Source organism: Nerophis lumbriciformis, linkage group LG30 (assembly GCF_033978685.3).
Source record: "Nerophis lumbriciformis linkage group LG30, RoL_Nlum_v2.1, whole genome shotgun sequence".
NCBI lineage: Eukaryota > Metazoa > Chordata > Actinopteri > Syngnathiformes > Syngnathidae > Nerophis > Nerophis lumbriciformis.
The window spans coordinates 22,289,814-22,307,586 of NC_084577.2; the positions used below are offsets into that span (position 1 = coordinate 22,289,814).

Here is a 17,773-nt window from a genome sequence, read left to right on the forward strand (position 1 = left end):
CCTGTTTTTTTATTGCAAAAAACATAAAATATGCAATATTTACCCCCAAGAAATGTTTAATGTGGAATATTTGATGTAAAGTAATCGAAGGCTAAAATAGGTCAAAAATTCATAACAACACTGATTTTGATTCATTATTATTTTTTGAACAATGACCGTTAAAAAAATAAATTAAATAAAAAGAAATCTGACTAATGGTCTCAGGGATCCAAAAGACCCTCACTCATAAAAAATTTAAAAAAGAAGTTCTATAGACTTAGACAAACTTAATTGATCCACAAGGGAAATTGTTCCAAATATAATATATATTATATATATTGTATTATTATTAATAATTATTATTACTAATAATTAATTAATAATTAATAGTATATAAATTACTATTATAATAATAATATACTATTAATTAATTATTATCAATGTTATTATATTATATAAACAATATAAATATATATAAAAATAAATGTTATTTTTACTTTGAATACGTAAATATGTAGATTAACTACAGATCTATCCGTTGATTTAAAGATGACATCTTTTTATGTTGTATGCCATTTTTGTGAAAGAAAATCCTGTTTTTTTATTGCAAAAAACATAAAATATGCAATATTTACCCCCAAGAAATGTTTAATGTGGAATATTTGATGTAAAGTAATTGGAGGCTAAAAAAGGTCAAAAATTCATAACACTGATTTTGATTCATTATTATTTTTTGAACAATGACCGCTAAAAAAATAAATTAAATAAAAAAAAATCTGACTAATGGTCTCAGGGATCCAAAAGACCCCCACTCATAATTTTTTTTAAAAAGAAGTCAGATAATATTATTTTACTTTTGCTTTCAACACTAAAATATCTATAAATCAACTTCAGATCTATCCGTTGATATAAAGATTACATCTTTATATGTTGTATGCCATTTTTGTGAAAGAAAACCCTGTTTTTTATTGCAAAAAACATAAAATACACAATATTTACCCCCAAGAAATGTTTAATGTGGAATATTTGATGTAAAGTAATTGGAGGCTAAAATAGGTCAAAAATTCATAACAACACTGATTTTGATTCATTATTATTTAGCTCAAAAATTCATAACAACACTGATTTTGATTCATTATTATTTTTTGAACAATGACGTTAAAAAAAAAATCGGACTAAAGGTCTTAGGGATCCAAAAGACCCCCACTCATAAAAACATTAAAAAATAAGATGTATAGACTTAGACAAACTTAATTGATCCACAAGGGAAATTGTTCCAAATACAATATATATTATATATATTGTATTATTATTAATTATTATTATTACTAATAATTAATTAATAATTACTATTATAATAATAATATACTATTAATTAATTATTATCAATGTTATTATATTATATATACAATATAAATATATATAAAAATAAATGTTATTTTTACTTTGAACACGTAAATATGTAGATTAACTACAGATCTATCCGTCGATTAACATATTTTAATATTTATATTTATAAAAAAAAACAGCCTGCATGTCAGCTTCGTGTTATTGGTATCAATATTGCATCTTTTTCTCCTTACATTACACCTGTTTGCTCTTTTAATCCACTTTTTTATGTTGTTTTTTCCAGTCTTCGTGTATTAGTTCTATCACATGACTTTTTACGAAGCAGAGAAAATAGGAGAAAACTAAAACAAAACTGCAGTACAAGCCACTTTTTCTTGTTCCCCGCCTCGCTGCTCTTTAATTAAAGTCAGTAAAGCCTCACATGCCTCAAATATGTACAGAGTCCCCAATAGTTCCAAAAGAATAGACAATATTTACATTCCTGTTCCAGGTTTGTCACAGTCCAACACGAGTCTTTTTTTTTTTCTCCGAGCGGCCATTCCCGTCGGCGCAGGTGTGCACTTACTTGCCGTACGATACACCTTTGCCTCGCCGTAGCCAGTCCCTCCAAGGCGACTGGGCCTTGTCCTGGCTGGCGTCCACGCCCCAGGGGAAAGCGGCCTTGCTGGGCTTGCGGAAGAAGGACGTGCCGTGCGGGGACGTCTTCTTCTGAGGTTGTTCCGACTGCTGCTGACTCATCAGCTGCTGGTTGATGACGATCTGGATGTCGTCCTGGGGAAAAAGCTGCATGTTATGTACTTTTTAGGCCAAACAAATTGGTACACACAACATGTTGGGATTTTTGGGGCATATATATAATATACAGAACCCAAAAACCAGTGAAATCCATCCATCCATCCATTGAATTTAATGGCAGCAACACATTGCAAAAAAGTTGTCACAGGGGCATTTTTACCACTGTGTTACATGGCCTTTCCTTTTAACAACACTCAGTAAACGTTTGGGAACTGAGTTGACCCATTTTTGAAGTTTTTCAGGTGGAATTCTTTCCCATTTGTGGGGCATATATATATATAATATACAGAACCCAAAAACCAGTGAAGTTGGCACGTTGTGTAAATGGTAAATAAAAACAGAATACAATGATTTGCAAATCCTTTTCAACTTATATTCAATTGAAAAGACTGTAAAGACAAGATACTTAATGTTCCAACTGAGAAACACCATTTTTTTTTGCAAATAAACATTAACTTTGAATTTAATGGCAGCAACACATTGCAAAAAAGTTGTCACAGGGGCATTTTTACCACTGTGTTACATGGCCTTTCCTTTTAACAACACTCAGTAAACGTTTGGGAACTGAGTTGACCCATTCTTGAAGTTATTCAGATGGAATTCTTTCCCATTTGTGGGGCATATATATAATATACAGAACCCAAAAACCAGTGAAATTGTCACATTGTGTAAATGGTAAATAAAAACAGAATACAAAGATTTGCAAATGCTTTTCAACTTATATTCAATTGAAAAGACTGTAAAGACAAGATACTTAATGTTCCAACTGAGAAACACTATTTTTTTTTGCAAATAAACATTAACTTTGAATTTAATGGCAGCAACACATTGCAAAAAAGTTGTCACAGGGGCATTTTTACCACTGTGTTACATGGCCTTTCCTTTTAACAACACTCAGTAAATGCTTGGGAACTGAGGAGACCCATTTTTGAAGCTTTTCAGGTGGAATTCTTTCCCATTTGTGGGGCATATATATAATATACAGAACCCAAAAACCAGTGAAGTTGGCATGTTGTGTAAATGGTAAATAAAAACAGAATACAATGATTTGCAAATCCTTTTCAACTTATATTCAATTGAAAAGACTACAAAGACAAGATACTTAATGTTACAACTGAGAAACACAATTTTTTTTTTGCAAATAAACATTAACTTAGAATTTAATGGCAGCAACACATTGCAAAAAAGTTGTCACGGGCATTTTTACCACTGTGTTACATGGCCTTTCCTTTTAACAACACTCAGTAAACGTTTGGGAACTGAGGAGACCCATTTTTGAAGCTTTTCAGGTGGAATTCTTTCCCATTCTTACTTAGCATTAATGGCGCCTTCACAGATGTGTAAGTTACCCATGCCTTGGGCACTAATACACCCCCATACCATCACAGATGCTGGCTTTTCAACTTTGCGCCTAGAACAATCCGGATGATTCTTTTCTTCTTTGTTCCGGAGGACACAACGTCCACAGTTTCCAAAAACAATTTGAAATGTGGACTTGTAAGAAAACACTTTTCCACTTTGCATCAGTCCATCTTAGATTAGCTCAGGCCCAGCTAGGCTGGCGGCACTTCTGGGTGTTGTTGATAAATGGCTTTTGCTTTGCATAGTAGAGCTTTAACTTGCACTTACAGATGTAGCGACAAACTGTATCTACTGACAGTGGTTTTCTGAAGTGTTCCTGAGCCCATGTGGTGATATCCTTTACACACTGATGTCGTTTTTTGAGGCAGTACCGCCTGAGGGATCGAAGGTCCGTAATATCATCGCTTACGTGCAGTGATTTCTCCAGATTCTCTGAACTTTTTGATGATATTACGGACCGTAGATGGTGAAATCCCTAAATTTCTTGCAATAGCTCGTTGAGAAATGTTGTTCTTAAACTGTTCGACAATTTTCTCACGCATTTGTTGACAGTTGACAAAGTGGTGACCTTCGCCCCATCCTCGTTTGTGAATGACTGAGCATTTCATGGAAGCTGCTTTTATACCCAATCATGGCACCCACCTGTTCCCAATTAGCCTGTTCACCTGTGGGATGTTCCAAATAAGTGTTTGATGAGCATTCCTCAACTTTCTCAGTCTTTTTTGCCACTTGTGCCAGCTTTTTTGAAACATGTTGCAGGCATCAAATTCCAAATGAGCTAATATTTGCAAAAAATAACAAAGTTGTCCAGTTCGAACGTTAAATACATTGTCTTTGCAGTCTATTCAATTGAATATAAGTTGAAAAGAATTTGCAAATCCTTGTATTCTGTTTTTATTAATGATTTACACAACGTGCCAACTTCACTGGTTTTGGGTTTTGTACAACTTGTGTTATTTATGCATATTTTTAGGGAAGGTTCGTTTTGGGACATGTAGATTTTAAAGATTTTAATGAATGAATATTTGTCCATTTTTAATGAATTATAAACAAACGTGACGTCTGCTAGGGATAGTTCATGGTGTTGGCTGAGGAGTGTAGTTCATTGTAATGGCCAGTAGATGGCAATGTTGTTATAGTGGGAAAGTTAGAGAGTTGGTATTGCAAAAAACTTAATGTTTTGTTATTTTAATAAATGCGCTAAAATAAGAGTTGAAAGTGATGATTTATTGATTTATTTAACCTTTTTCTGCATCATTGAACATGTGGAACGAGAGCTCCGAGTCCTAATGTAGGAGATGAGTTTATCAGAATGACAATTTAAATAACAACATATTAATATTACTGTTATTTTTATTGGTCGGCTACTGAGAGGTTGGAAACAAATAAAGTTGATAAACACGTCATGACTGCAACAACTATCATTTAGTGGCTGACGTTACATTGTGTGCTAGCCAGTCTGGTTTTTAAATGCTGGGTCAGCAAAAAAAAAAAAGTGCAAATGACACTTCCCACGCAAAAGCTAATCCATTAAGATATTGTCATAAAAGGGACATGTGTAAATAAAGTGCACTGTCTGGCTGGAATTTGTCCTTTAAAACTTCAGAACTGCAACCATTAATTGTTAATTCAGTAGGAAAAAAGTTTGTATTTATATTCTGTTGCTTCCTTTAATCGTTTGAGTGCAGCAAATAAAGTTCTATGATGTCCGGACCGCATAAAAGAAGGTCAAACGAGTTTAATAGGAGGTAAAAGATGGTAAAATAAGTTGACAGGTAAATAAAAGGTAAACAAGGGTAAATGTAAGATAAAAGAAGATAAATATAAGGTAATATAAGCGAATTAAACGGTAAAATAGTGTAAATAAAAGGTTAAAAAAAGATAAACAAAAATGTAAAAGAAGAAATAGAGAAGATAAAAGTAGTAAATAAAAGGTAAAATATATATAAAAGGTAAAATAAGGAATATAAAATATGTTAAATAGAATGTAAATAAAAGGTAAAATTAAATTAAAAAGTAAATAAAATATATAAGATGGTAAATAGAAGGTCAAATAAGGGAATACAAGGTAAAAGAAGGCAAATAAAAGGTTATGGAATGTAAATAGAAGATAAAAGTAGTAAATAAAAGATTTTAAAAAATAAATATAAGGTAAATAAAAGGTAAAGCAAGGAATTTAGAAGGTAAAATAAGTGAAACAGAAGGTAAATAAAATGTAAAAGAAAGTCAATAAGGTAAATAGAATGTCAAAGAAGGTAAAGGAAGATAAATAGAAGCTAAAATAAAGTAAATGATGTTCAATAGAAGGTCAAAGAAGTAAATAAGAGAGGTAGAATAAGGTAAATATAAGGTCAAAGTAGTAAATAAAAGGTAAATATAAGGTGAATAAAATGTAAACAAAGGAATATAGAAGGTAAAAGAAGAAAGCAAAAGGTGAATAAGATAAATAGAAGTAAAAGCAAATAAACAGAAGGTAAAAGAAGAAAATAAAAGGTAAAATAAGGTATAAAAAGGTTAAGGAAGGTAAATAAAAGATTTAAAAAAAAGGTCAATAGAAGGTAAAAGTACTAAATGAGAGGTACAAGATAAATAAAAGGTAAAAGAAGGAATATAAAAGGTAAAATAAGTTAAAGAGAATGTAAAAGAAGTTAAATAAAAATAATTGCCATCATAATAATAATACATTTTACTTATAACGCGTCTTTCTCGGCACTCAAGGACAGCGTACAAAAACAAAACAATAAAATTGGATAACAAGAACAGCAACAAAGATAGATAACATTTGCAGTGAATAAGCAGCAAGGAATAAATGTGTTTTCAGACTTGATTTAAAGAGGGAAATTGAGTCCAAATTGCAACATGTTATGTAGACCACAAGGAAGTGTTTGAAATGTATACAAATATATAATATGACATTATAAACACAACCCTAACAACACTGCAGTGTGCTGCCATTACAATTATTATAACTATTGTTGTGGTTGTGCAGTAGTCGCACAATTGTGTATGATTGCTGCACCGAGTGGTACATTAAGGCAGTGGTTTTCAACCTTTTCTGAGCCGAGGCACATTTTTTCATTTAAAAAATTCTGAGGCACACCACCAGCAGAAAACATAAACAAATGAAACTTAGTAGCCGATACTAACAATAAAAAGTCGTCGTCGCAATTGTTGGATATGAATTTAAACCATAACCAAGCATGCATCACTATAGCTCTTGTCTCAAAGTAGGTGTACTGTCACCACCTGTCACATCACACCGTGACTTATTTTGAGTTTTTTGGTGTTTGCCTGTGTGTAGTGTTTTAGTTCTTGTCTTGCACTCCTATTTTGGTGGCTTTTCCTCTTTTGTTGCTATTTTCCTGTAGCAGTTTCATGTCTTCCTTGAATGCTATTCCCCGCACCTGCTTTGTTTTCGCAATCAAGACTATTTAAGTTGTGCGGACGCTATCCTACTTTGTGGGGACATTGTTGATTGTCATGTCATGTACGGGATGTACTTTGTGGACGCCGTCTGCTCCACACGCTGTAAGTCTTTGCTGTTGTCCAGCATTCTGTTTTTGTTTACTTTGCAGCCAGTTCAGTTTTAGTTTCATTTTGCATAGCCATCCCTAAGCTTCGATGCCTTTTCTTAGCGGCACTCGCCTTTTGTTTATTATTGGTTTAAGCGTTCGATACCTTACATCGCTGCCTACCGCATATTGTGATCACGACAAACCATGTTCCCGACATCTACAAAGCAATTAGCTACCTGCTGCCACCAACTGATATGGAAGAGTATTACACGGTTACTCTGCCGAGCTCTAGACAGCACAGACACTCAACATCGGCACATTTGCGGATTCTAATTACCGTATTTTTCGGAGTATAAGTCGCACCGGAGTATAAGTCGCACCTGCCGAAAATGCATAATAAAGAAGGAAAAAACCATATATAGGTCGCAATGGAGCCCGGCCAAACTATGAAAAAAAACTGCGACTTATAGTCCGAAAAATACGGTACTGGTTTGCAAAAAATATTTTTAACTCCATCCATCCATCTTCTTCCGCTTATCCGAGGTCGGGTCGCGGGGGCAGCAGCTTAAGCAGGGAAGCCCAGACTTTCCTCTCCCCAGCCACTTCGTCCAGCTCCTCCCGGGGGATCCCGAGGCGTTCCCAGGCCAGCCGGGAGACATAGTCTTCCCAACGTGTCCTGGGTCTTCCCCGTGGCCTCCTACCGGTTGGACGTGCCCTAAACACCTCCCGAGGGAGGCGTTCGGGTGGCATCCTGACCAGATGCCCGAACCACCTCATCTGGCTCCTCTCGATGTGGAGGAGCAGTGACTTTACTTTGAGCTCCCCCCGGATGGCAGAGCTTCTCACCCTATCTCTAAGGGAGAGCCCCGCCACCCGGCGGAGGAAACTCATTTCGGCCGCCTGTACCCGTGATCTTGTCCTTTCGGTCATAACCCAAAGCTCATGACCATAGGTGAGGATGGGAACGTAGATCGACCGGTAAATTGAGAGCTTTGCCTTTCGGCTCAGCTCCTTCTTCACCACAACGGATCGATACAGCGTCCGCATTACTGAAGATGCCGCACCGATCCGCCTGTCAATCTCACGATCCACTTTTCCCTCACTCGTGAACAAGACTCCTAGGTACTTGAACTCCTCCACTTGGGGCAGGGTCTCCTCCCCAACCCGGAGATGGCACTCCACCCTTTTCCGGGCAAGAACCATGGACTCGGACTTGGAGGTGCTGATTCTCATCCCAGTCGCTTCACACTCGGCTGCGAACCGATCCAGTGAGAGCTGAAGATCCTGGCCAGATGAAGCCATCAGGACCACATCATCTGCAAAAAGCAGAGACCTAATCCTGCAGCCACCAAACCGGATCCCCTCAACGCCTTGACTGCGCCTAGAAATTCTGTCCATAAAAGTTATGAACAGAATCGGTGACAAAGGGCAGCCTTGGCGGAGTCCAACCCTCACTGGAAACGTGTCCGACTTACTGCCGGTAATGCGGACCAAGCTCTGACACTGATCGTACAGGGAGCGGACAGCCACAATCAGACAGTCCGATACCCCATACTCTCTGAGCACTCCCCACAGGACCTCCCGAGGGACACGGTCGAATGCCTTCTCCAAGTCCACAAAGCACATGTAGACTGGTTGGGCAAACTCCCATGCACCCTCAAGGACCCTGCCGAGAGTATAGAGCTGGTCCACAGTTCCACGACCAGGACGAAAACCACACTGTTCCTCCTGAATCCGAGGTTCGACTATCCGGCGTAACCTCCTCTCCAGTACACCTGAATAGACTTTACCGGGAAGGCTGAGGAGTGTGATCCCACGATAGTTGGAACACACCCTCCGGTTCCCCTTCTTAAAGAGAGGAACCACCACCCCGGTCTGCCAATCCAGAGGTACCGCCCCCGATGTCCACGCGATGCTGCAGAGTCTTGTCAACCAAGACAGCCCCACAGCATCCAGAGCCTTAAGGAACTCCGGGCGGATCTCATCCACCCCCGGGGCCTTGCCACTGAGGAGCTTTTTAACTACCTCAGCAACCTCAGCCCCAGAAATAGAAGAGCCCACCACAGATTCCCCAGGCACTGCTTCCTCATAGGAAGACGTGTCGGTGGGATTGAGGAGGTCTTCGAAGTATTCCCTCCACCGATCCACAACATCCGCAGTCGAGGTCAGCAGAACACCATCCGCACCATACACGGTGTTGATAGTGCACTGCTTCCCCTTCCTGAGGCGGCGGATGGTGGTCCAGAATCGCTTCGAAGCCGTCCGGAAGTCGTTTTCCATGGCCTCGCCGAACTCCTCCCATGTCCGAGTTTTTGCCTCCGCGACCGCTGAAGCCGCACACCGCTTGGCCTGTCGGTACCTGTCCGCTGCCTCCGGAGTCCTATGAGCCAAAAGAACCCGATAGGACTCCTTCTTCAGCTTGACGGCATCCCTCACCGCCGGTGTCCACCAACGGGTTCTACCAACGGGTTCTAGGATTACCGCCACGACAGGCACCAACCACCTTGCGGCCACAGCTCCAATCAGCCGCCTCGACAATAGAGGCGCGGAACATGGTCCACTCGGACTCAATGTCCAGCACCTCCCTCGTGACATGTTCAAAGTTCTTCCGGTGGTGGGAATTGAAACTCTCTCTGACAGGAGACTCTGCCAGACGTTCCCAGCAGACCCTCACAATGCGTTTGGGCCTGCCAGGTCTGTCCGGCATCCTCCCCCACCATCGCAGCCAACTCACCACCAGGTGGTGATCGGTAGAAAGCTCCGCCCCTCTCTTCACCCGAGTGTCCAAAACATGAGGCCGCAAATCCGATGACACAACTACAAAGTCGATCATGGAACTGCGGCCTAGGGTGTCCTGGTGCCAAGTGCACATATGGACACCCTTATGCTTGAACATGGTGTTTGTTATGGACAATCTGTGACGAGCACAAAAGTCCAATAACAAAACACCACTCGGGTTCAGATCCGGGCGGCCATTCTTCCCAATCACGCCTCTCCAGGTTTCACTGTCGTTGCCAACATGAGTGTTGAAGTCACCCAGTAGGACAAGGGAATCACCCGGGGGAGCACTTTCCAGTACTCCCTCGAGTGTATCCAAAAAGGGTGGGTACTCTGAACTGCTGTTTGGTGCGTAAGCACAAACAACAGTCAGGACCCGTCCCCCCACCCGAAGGCGGAGGGAGGCTACCCTCTCGTCCACCGGGTTGAACTCCAACGTGCAGGCTTTGAGCCGGGGGGCAACAAGAATTGCTACCCCAGCTCGTCGCCTCTCACTGCGTGCAACGCCAGTGTGGAAGAGAGTCCAGCCCCTCTCGAGAGAACTGGTTCCAGAGCCCTTGCTGTGCGTCGAGGTGAGTCCGACTATATCCAGCCAGAACTTCTCTACCTCGCGCACTAGCTCAGGCTCCTTCCCCCCCAGTGAGGTGACGTTCCACGTCCCAAGAGCTAGCTTATGTAGCCGAGGATCGGACCGCCAAGTGTCCTGTTTTCGGCTGTCGCCCAGCTCACACTGCACCCGACCTCTATGGCCCCTCCCATGAGTGGTGAGCCCATTGGAGGGGGGACCCACGTTGCCTCTTCGGGCTGTGCCCGGCCGGGCCCCATGGGGACAGGCCCGGCCACCAGGCGCTCGCCATCGTGCCCCAACTCCGGGCCTGGCTCCAGAGGGGGGCCCCGGTGACCCGCGAACGGGCGAGGGAAATCTGAATCCTTGCTGTTTCATTCCCATAGAAGTCTTCGAGCTGCTCTTTGTCTGATCCCTCACCTAGGACCTGTATGTCTTGGGAGACCCTACCAGGGGGCATGAAATCCCCCGGACAACATAGCTCCTAGGATCATTGGGACACGCAAACTCCTCTACCACGGTAAGGTGGCAGCTCAGAGAATTTTTAACTCAATTACCGTAGGTGAAATTTTGGGGTGTAACGGTACGTGTATTTGTATTAACCGTTTCGGTACGGGGGGTTTGGTTCGGTTCGGAGGTGTACCGAACGAGTTTCCACACGAACATATTAAGTAGCCGCCTACGCTTTCTTCTGCCTGTCTCTTGCATATTCAGAGCGGTAACAGCCAATCAGCAGTGTGTATTCAGAGCACATGTATTCAGTGCTTAGCGTTTAGCAGGTAATCATCAGGCAGCGGACTCTCCCCAAATTATAATAAACACCTCCCAGTCAACTACTAGTAACATCACTATGAGCCCGTTGACCTTCTAGAAATATAAAAGGCAGCTCAGCTCGCTCGCAATCCTGGCTTGAGGTGAAGGCTAATTCGCTTTTAGCGTAACGTTAGCTCATTTTGCGGTGTGTGTGTGTTACGGACAGCAAAGCCCTGTCTGTCTGTTATTTCACTTTCCCTTTTTCTGTGTTGATCGAGCTGTGTTGAAGCAGCCAAAAAGAACATTATATTAAATGAAGAGTTTCTGTCTCTGATAGTTGATATAATAATGTAACTGCATCATAAAGCCTACATGAACTCCATGGTGTTCAGGGATGAATACTCTCTCCTATTGCTATTGTACCATTTTTTCAGCTATAGTTACATTAATCATTAGTAATGGAGCAGCCTAGTTTTGAATGGCAGGGTCCCTGCTATCACATGTTGATAAAAATAACATTTACATAATAAAAATCAACTACAGGCTTCCCAAATGCTGTAATAAATGAAGCATGATGAGTTGACTTGAAACTGTTTAATGTTGCACTTTTTATATGTAGAAGAAAAGTTTTGTCATTTTATTTAATCTGAACAACAACTTCAGGCAGTTTAATGTCTACATGTAAAGCGACTTTGGGTACTTAGAAAAGCGCTATATAAATCCGAGGTATTATTATTATTATTATTATAATGTTGATTAACGTGGGCAGAATTATTATAGTGTTCCCAATGTTAAAAGGATAAAGCCATTGTTTACAAATTTGGTAAATAGATAACCAAAAAATTAATATTTTGTTATTTTCTTACTGTACCGAAAATGAACCAAACCGTGACCTCTAAACCGAGGTACGTACCGAACCGAAATTTTTGTGTACCGTTACACCCCTAGTGAAATGACATAATCTCCTACGGCACACCAGACTGTATCTCACTGTGGTTGAAAAACACTGCATGGAGGTGACAACATTGTGAGAAGGTTCACCAGCAAAGGAATCCTTACCTGCCAGACTTCCAGTTCCTGCGAGAGCTCCAGTTTACGCTGGATGGCCTCTAATAATTGATTGTTCAGAGACATCATGTCATTTTTACTGCGCACCAGCTCCGCTTCCATCAGGTTCTTCCTGCCACACATCACATGACAAATTCATTCAAGACTTCTCCGGCACTAGAGACCAACGGAAGAAGTTCATATGAGGTACTGACTTGGCGATGGCGTCATCTCGGTCTCGGATGGCCTGCTGGATTTCAGCGTTCTCCTGCTGCAGCCTGGAGTCCTGCAGAGAAGCAGCAAGTATGGCTTGAGTGATAATGTTTTATTTCTACATTCTGAGGGCACTGAATTGGTATCGTATCGGTCCAAAACTGAAATCTAAGTAAAATTGAATATCTCAAATAAGGGTGATATTTGCTTATTTTCTGTGTGATAAGATAATTCTTCTCACTAAGCAGATTTTATGTTAGTGTTTTACTTGTTTTAAAGGGGAACATTATCACCAGACCTATGTAAGCGTCAATATATACCTTGATGTTGCAGAAAAAAGACCATATATTTTTTTAACCGATTTCCGAACTCTAAATGGGTGAATTTTGGCGAATTAAACGCCTTTCTGATGTGACGTCACATCGGGAAGCAATCCGCCATTTTCTCAAACACCGAGTCAAATCAGTTCTGTTATTTTCCGTTTTTTCGACTGTTTTCCGTACCTTGGAGACATCATGCCTCGTCGGTGTGTTGTCGGAGGGTGTAACAACACGAACAGGGACGGATTCAAGTTGCACCAGTGGCCCAAAGATGCCAAAGTGGCAAGAAATTGGACGTTTGTTCCGCACACTTTACCGACGAAAGCTATGCTACGACAGAGATGGCAAGAATGTGTGGATATCCTGCGACACTCAAAGCAGATGCATTTCCAACGATAAAGTCAAAGAAATCTGCCGCCAGACCCCCATTGAATCTGCCGGAGTGTGTGAGCAATTCAGGGACAAAGGACCTCGGTAGCACGGCAAGCAATGGCGGCAGTTTGTTCCCGCAGACGAGCGAGCTAAAACCCCCTATCGACCCTAGCTTCCCTGGCCTGCTGACATCAACTCCAAAACTGGACAGATCAGCTTTCAGGAAAAGAGCGCGGATGAGGGTATGTCTACAGAATATATTAATTGATGAAAATTGGGCTGTCTGCACTCTCAAAGTACATGTTGTTGCCAAATGTATTTCATATGCTGTAAACCTAGTTCATAGTTGTTAGTTTCCTTTAATGCCAAACAAACACATACCAATCGTTGGTTAGAAGGCGATCGCCAAATTCGTCCTCGCTTTCTCCCGTGTCGCTGGCTCTCGTGTCGTTTTCGTCGGTTTCGCTTGCATACGGTTCAAACCGATATGGCTCAATAGCTTCAGTTTCTTCTTCAATTTCGTTTTCGCTACCTGCCTCCACACTACAACCATCCGTTTCAATACATGCGTAATCTGTTGAATCGCTTAAGCCGCTGAAATCCGAGTCTGAATCCGAGCTAATGTCGCTATAGCTTGCTGTTCTTTCCGCCATGTTTGTTTGTGTTGGCTTCACTATGTAGGAAAATGGACGGGTGTATATAACGATGGTTAAAATCAGGCACTTTGAAGCTTTTTTTAGGGATATTGCGTGAAGGGCAAAATTTTGAAAAAAACTTCGAAAAATATAATAAGCCACTGGGAACTGATTTTTAATGGTTTTAACCCTTCTGAAATTGTGATAATGTTCCCCTTTAAGGTTTTGGTCCTAAATGATCTCAGTAAGATATTACAGCTTGTTGCTGAGATTTTATGATCTATATTGAGTAAAACATGCTTGAAACTAGAATATCAACTGTTGCAAAGCTGTGTCATCAACACTCACAAGTATAAAACTACTTTTTTAAAGTAATAATTTCTTATTTCAAGCATGAAAAAAAAAATCATGACTTCAACACAATTGTGTGTCATAATTAAAACAGATGACAGCCAAATGGACTTTGCTGTTTTATTTTCAATGAAACAATAGTAAACACGTACTCATATAGTAGTACAGTTGGCACAGTACAGTAAACTGACAGTTAATATTTAAACATTTGACATTTCAAACAATTTTGAACAGAAATAGTTCATGCACATTCAGATAAATTCTTCAAAATTACAATGAAAAAAATGTATATATGTGCACTAAATGACCGAAAGAGCACGCACTTGGCGCGATGATGTCATGTTATCCATGGAAAAATGCATTTTTAGACCATTGATTTGCCTGAGCGGCTAGGAGACCCCGAGAGTAACAAGCGGTTGCCTTGTTGCCTTTCCATTAAGAACAATACATTAGTTTTTAGTGTAAGGTTGCTGGTTTCAAGAAACGTAATGCCGAGCGCATATCATTATGTCAAGATAATGGCACTAGCATTTACTTCTTTTAAGAATATTTTTCAACATATTGAGCAAAAAGGTCTCTTTTTTTTTCTACCAAGAAAAGTGCACTTGTTATTAGTGAGAATATACTTATTTTAAGGTATTTTTGGGTTCATTGAAGTTAGCTAATTTTAATTGTTTTGAAAAGTCTTGACAAGCCAAATTTTCTTGTTCTATTGGCAGATAATTTTGCTTCGTTCAAATAAAATACCCCTCATTTTTGTATTTTTTTTTCTTCTTTTTGAACACTGACTTTTTGCAGTGTACCCATCCCTAGTTTTGTGTGTGGTGTGTTGATACTATCATAACACACCACACACATAACCAATAAAACTATTCACAGGCAAAATAATCTATTCGGATTCAGAAAATCTTTATCCCAGAATCTAGATAGGACATCTCTAGTCCGTGGGTCCGGTGCAGTATTTATCCTCTACAAGAGGGGACATACCCAGACAAGTATGGTTTCGCTCTGTAACGATACAAAGAAGTGAGACCTCTGCCAGCACAACAACAGTCGTTAGGATGGAAATCAGCCTCGTTAACATTCCAGCCGGTTGTCTCAATGATGCCAGCAACTCATCAGTGGTCTGTGCAAATATATGAATAAATATGATCGGAGTCTCGAAAGGGAAAGGAGACAATAATTGAGAAGCACTACTTTGTGGAACACAGTTCAGGCATCGTGAGATACAAAACCCAAAACCAGTGAAGTTGGCACGTTGTGTAAATAAAAACAGAATACAATGATTTGCAAATCCTTTTCAACTTATATTCAATTGAACAGACTGCAAAAACAAGATATTTAATGTTCGAACTGAGAAACATAATTTTTTTTTTGGCAAATAATCATTAACTTAGAATTTAATGGCAGCAATACATTACAAAAAAGTTGACATAGGGGCATTTTTACCGCTGTGTTACATGGCCTTTCCTTTTAACAACACTCAGTAAACCTTTGGGAACTGAGGAGACCAATTTTTGAAGCTTTTCAGGTGGAATTCTTTCCCATTCTTGCTTGATGTACAGCTTAAGTTGTTCAACAGTCCGGGGTCTCCGTTGTGGTATTTTAGACTTCATAATGCGCCACACATTTTCAATGGGACAGGTCTGGACTACAGGCAGGCCAGTCTAGTATCCGCACTCTTTTACTATGAAGCCAGGCTATTGTAACACGTGGCTTGGCATTGTCTTGCTGAAATAAGCAGGGGCGTCCATGAAAAATACGTTGCTTGGATGGCAACACATGTTGCTCCAAAACCTGTATGTACCTTTCAGCATTCATGGTGCCTTCACAGATGTGTAAGTTACCCATACCTTGGGCACTAATACACCCCCATACCATCACAGATGCTGGCTTTTGAACTTTGCGCCTATAACAATCCGGATGGTTCTTTTCCTCTTTGGTCCGGAGGACACGACATCCACAGTTTCCAAAAACAATTTGAAATGTGGACTCGTCAGACCACAGAACACTTTTCTACTTTGCATCAGTCCATCTTAGATGAGCTCGGGCCCAGCGAAGCCGGCGGCCTTTCTGGGTGTTGTTGATAAATGTCTTTCGCTTTGCATAGTAGAGTTTTAACTTGCACTTACAGATGTAGCGACTAACTGTAGTTACTGACGGTGGTTTTCTGAAGTGTTCCTGAGCCCATGTGGTGATATCCTTTACACACTGATGTCGCTTTTTGATGCAGTACCGCCTGAGGGATCGAGGGTCATGGCCTTGACGCTTACGTGCAGTGGTTTCTCCAGCATCTCTGAACCTTTTGATGATATTACGAACCGTAGATGGTGAAATCCCTAAATTCCTTGCAACAGCTCGTTGAGAAATGTTGTTCTTAAACTGTTCGACAATTTGCTCACGCATTTGTTCACAAAGTGGTGACCCTCGCCCCATCCTTGTTTGTGAATGACTGAGCATTTTATGGAAGCTGCTTTTATACCCAATCATGGCACCCACCTGTTCCCAATTAGCCTGTTCACCCGTGGGAGGTTCCAAATACGTGTTTGATAAGCATTCCTCAACTTTCTCAGTCTTTTTTGCCACTTGTGCCAGCTTTTTTGAAACATGCTGCAGGCGACAAATTCCAAATGAGCTAATATTTGCAAAAAAAAACAAAGTTTACCAGATGGAACATTAAGTATCTTGTCTTTGCAGTCTATTCAATTGAATATAGGTTGAAAATGATTTGCAGATCATTGTATTCTGTTTTTATTTACCATTTACACAACGTGACAACTTCACTGGTTTTGGGTTTCGCAGATAGGCTGCATTGATAGCACCCACATGAGGGATCTAATAAAAAGCCACTTGGGTCACATCCCTCCCAGGAGCACTGGGTCACCTGATCTCTCAACCTATACGTTGTGCTTCAATTCCCACCCTGATCACTCGTCCTGACAACAAAGGACTGATGCAGCATAGAAGAGATCAGGTTCACCATTTTCTCTTCCCAAAAGGAGTTTTTGACGTATTTGAATGGGCTGGAATATAGGGTTACAGGGATAAGTTATGTTACTAGTCAATTGGTATGAGCTCGCCAATGAGGTTCTTGAGTAAAGAATTCAAATTTATAACTGTGATATTAAGACAGTATTGTGCTTTCTCCCCCTGTTGCTCCTCACCTGTGAGCCAGAGGTCTCTACCAGGGATTGCGCCACGGTCTTCAGCTGATGCATGACGACGTTCAGACTCTCATCCTGAGCCGTGTCGTCAGAGTAGTCCGCGCATTGCTGTTCCTGGGTCAGCGGCAGTAGTAGTTGCAGAATACAACCCAGTTCTTCTGTGAGCTGTTAAAGAAGGAGAGAAGGTACATTAAGCACAAATATGACTAATAATGTATTTTATTCACGACTAAAACTTGAAAGTAAGGATGTCCGGATCAACGACTTTGGCCTTTGATCCGATCCGATTTCGAGTCCAGATCTGATACACTAACAATAGATTATACAAGTGAAATTTTTTTATTGCACTATATATATAATTTTCTAGTATTGTTGTAACTGCAATGATGTATTAAATGTTACACACACACATATCACACACTATATATATATATATATATATATATATATATATATATATATATATATATATATATACACACATATACATATATATATATATATATATATACATATACATATATATATATATATATATATATATATATATGTATATGTGTATATATATATATAT

General features: G+C 40.2%; 1 protein-coding gene across 1 annotated transcript in view; it reads right to left on the minus strand.

The window, feature by feature from the left end:
- Positions 1-1,698: 1,698 nt before the first annotated feature.
- LOC133572901 (BICD family-like cargo adapter 1) overlaps positions 1,699-17,773 on the minus strand; it is a 49,131-nt gene continuing 33,056 nt past the window's right edge. The window contains exons 7-10 of the mRNA XM_061925977.1: positions 17,200-17,364; positions 12,360-12,430; positions 12,157-12,277; positions 1,699-2,100 (exon numbers count right to left, since the gene is read on the minus strand). Coding sequence (XP_061781961.1) covers positions 1,891-2,100; positions 12,157-12,277; positions 12,360-12,430; positions 17,200-17,364 — 567 coding nt within the window. The 3' untranslated portion in view covers positions 1,699-1,890. The remainder of the gene's footprint in view (positions 2,101-12,156; positions 12,278-12,359; positions 12,431-17,199; positions 17,365-17,773) is intronic.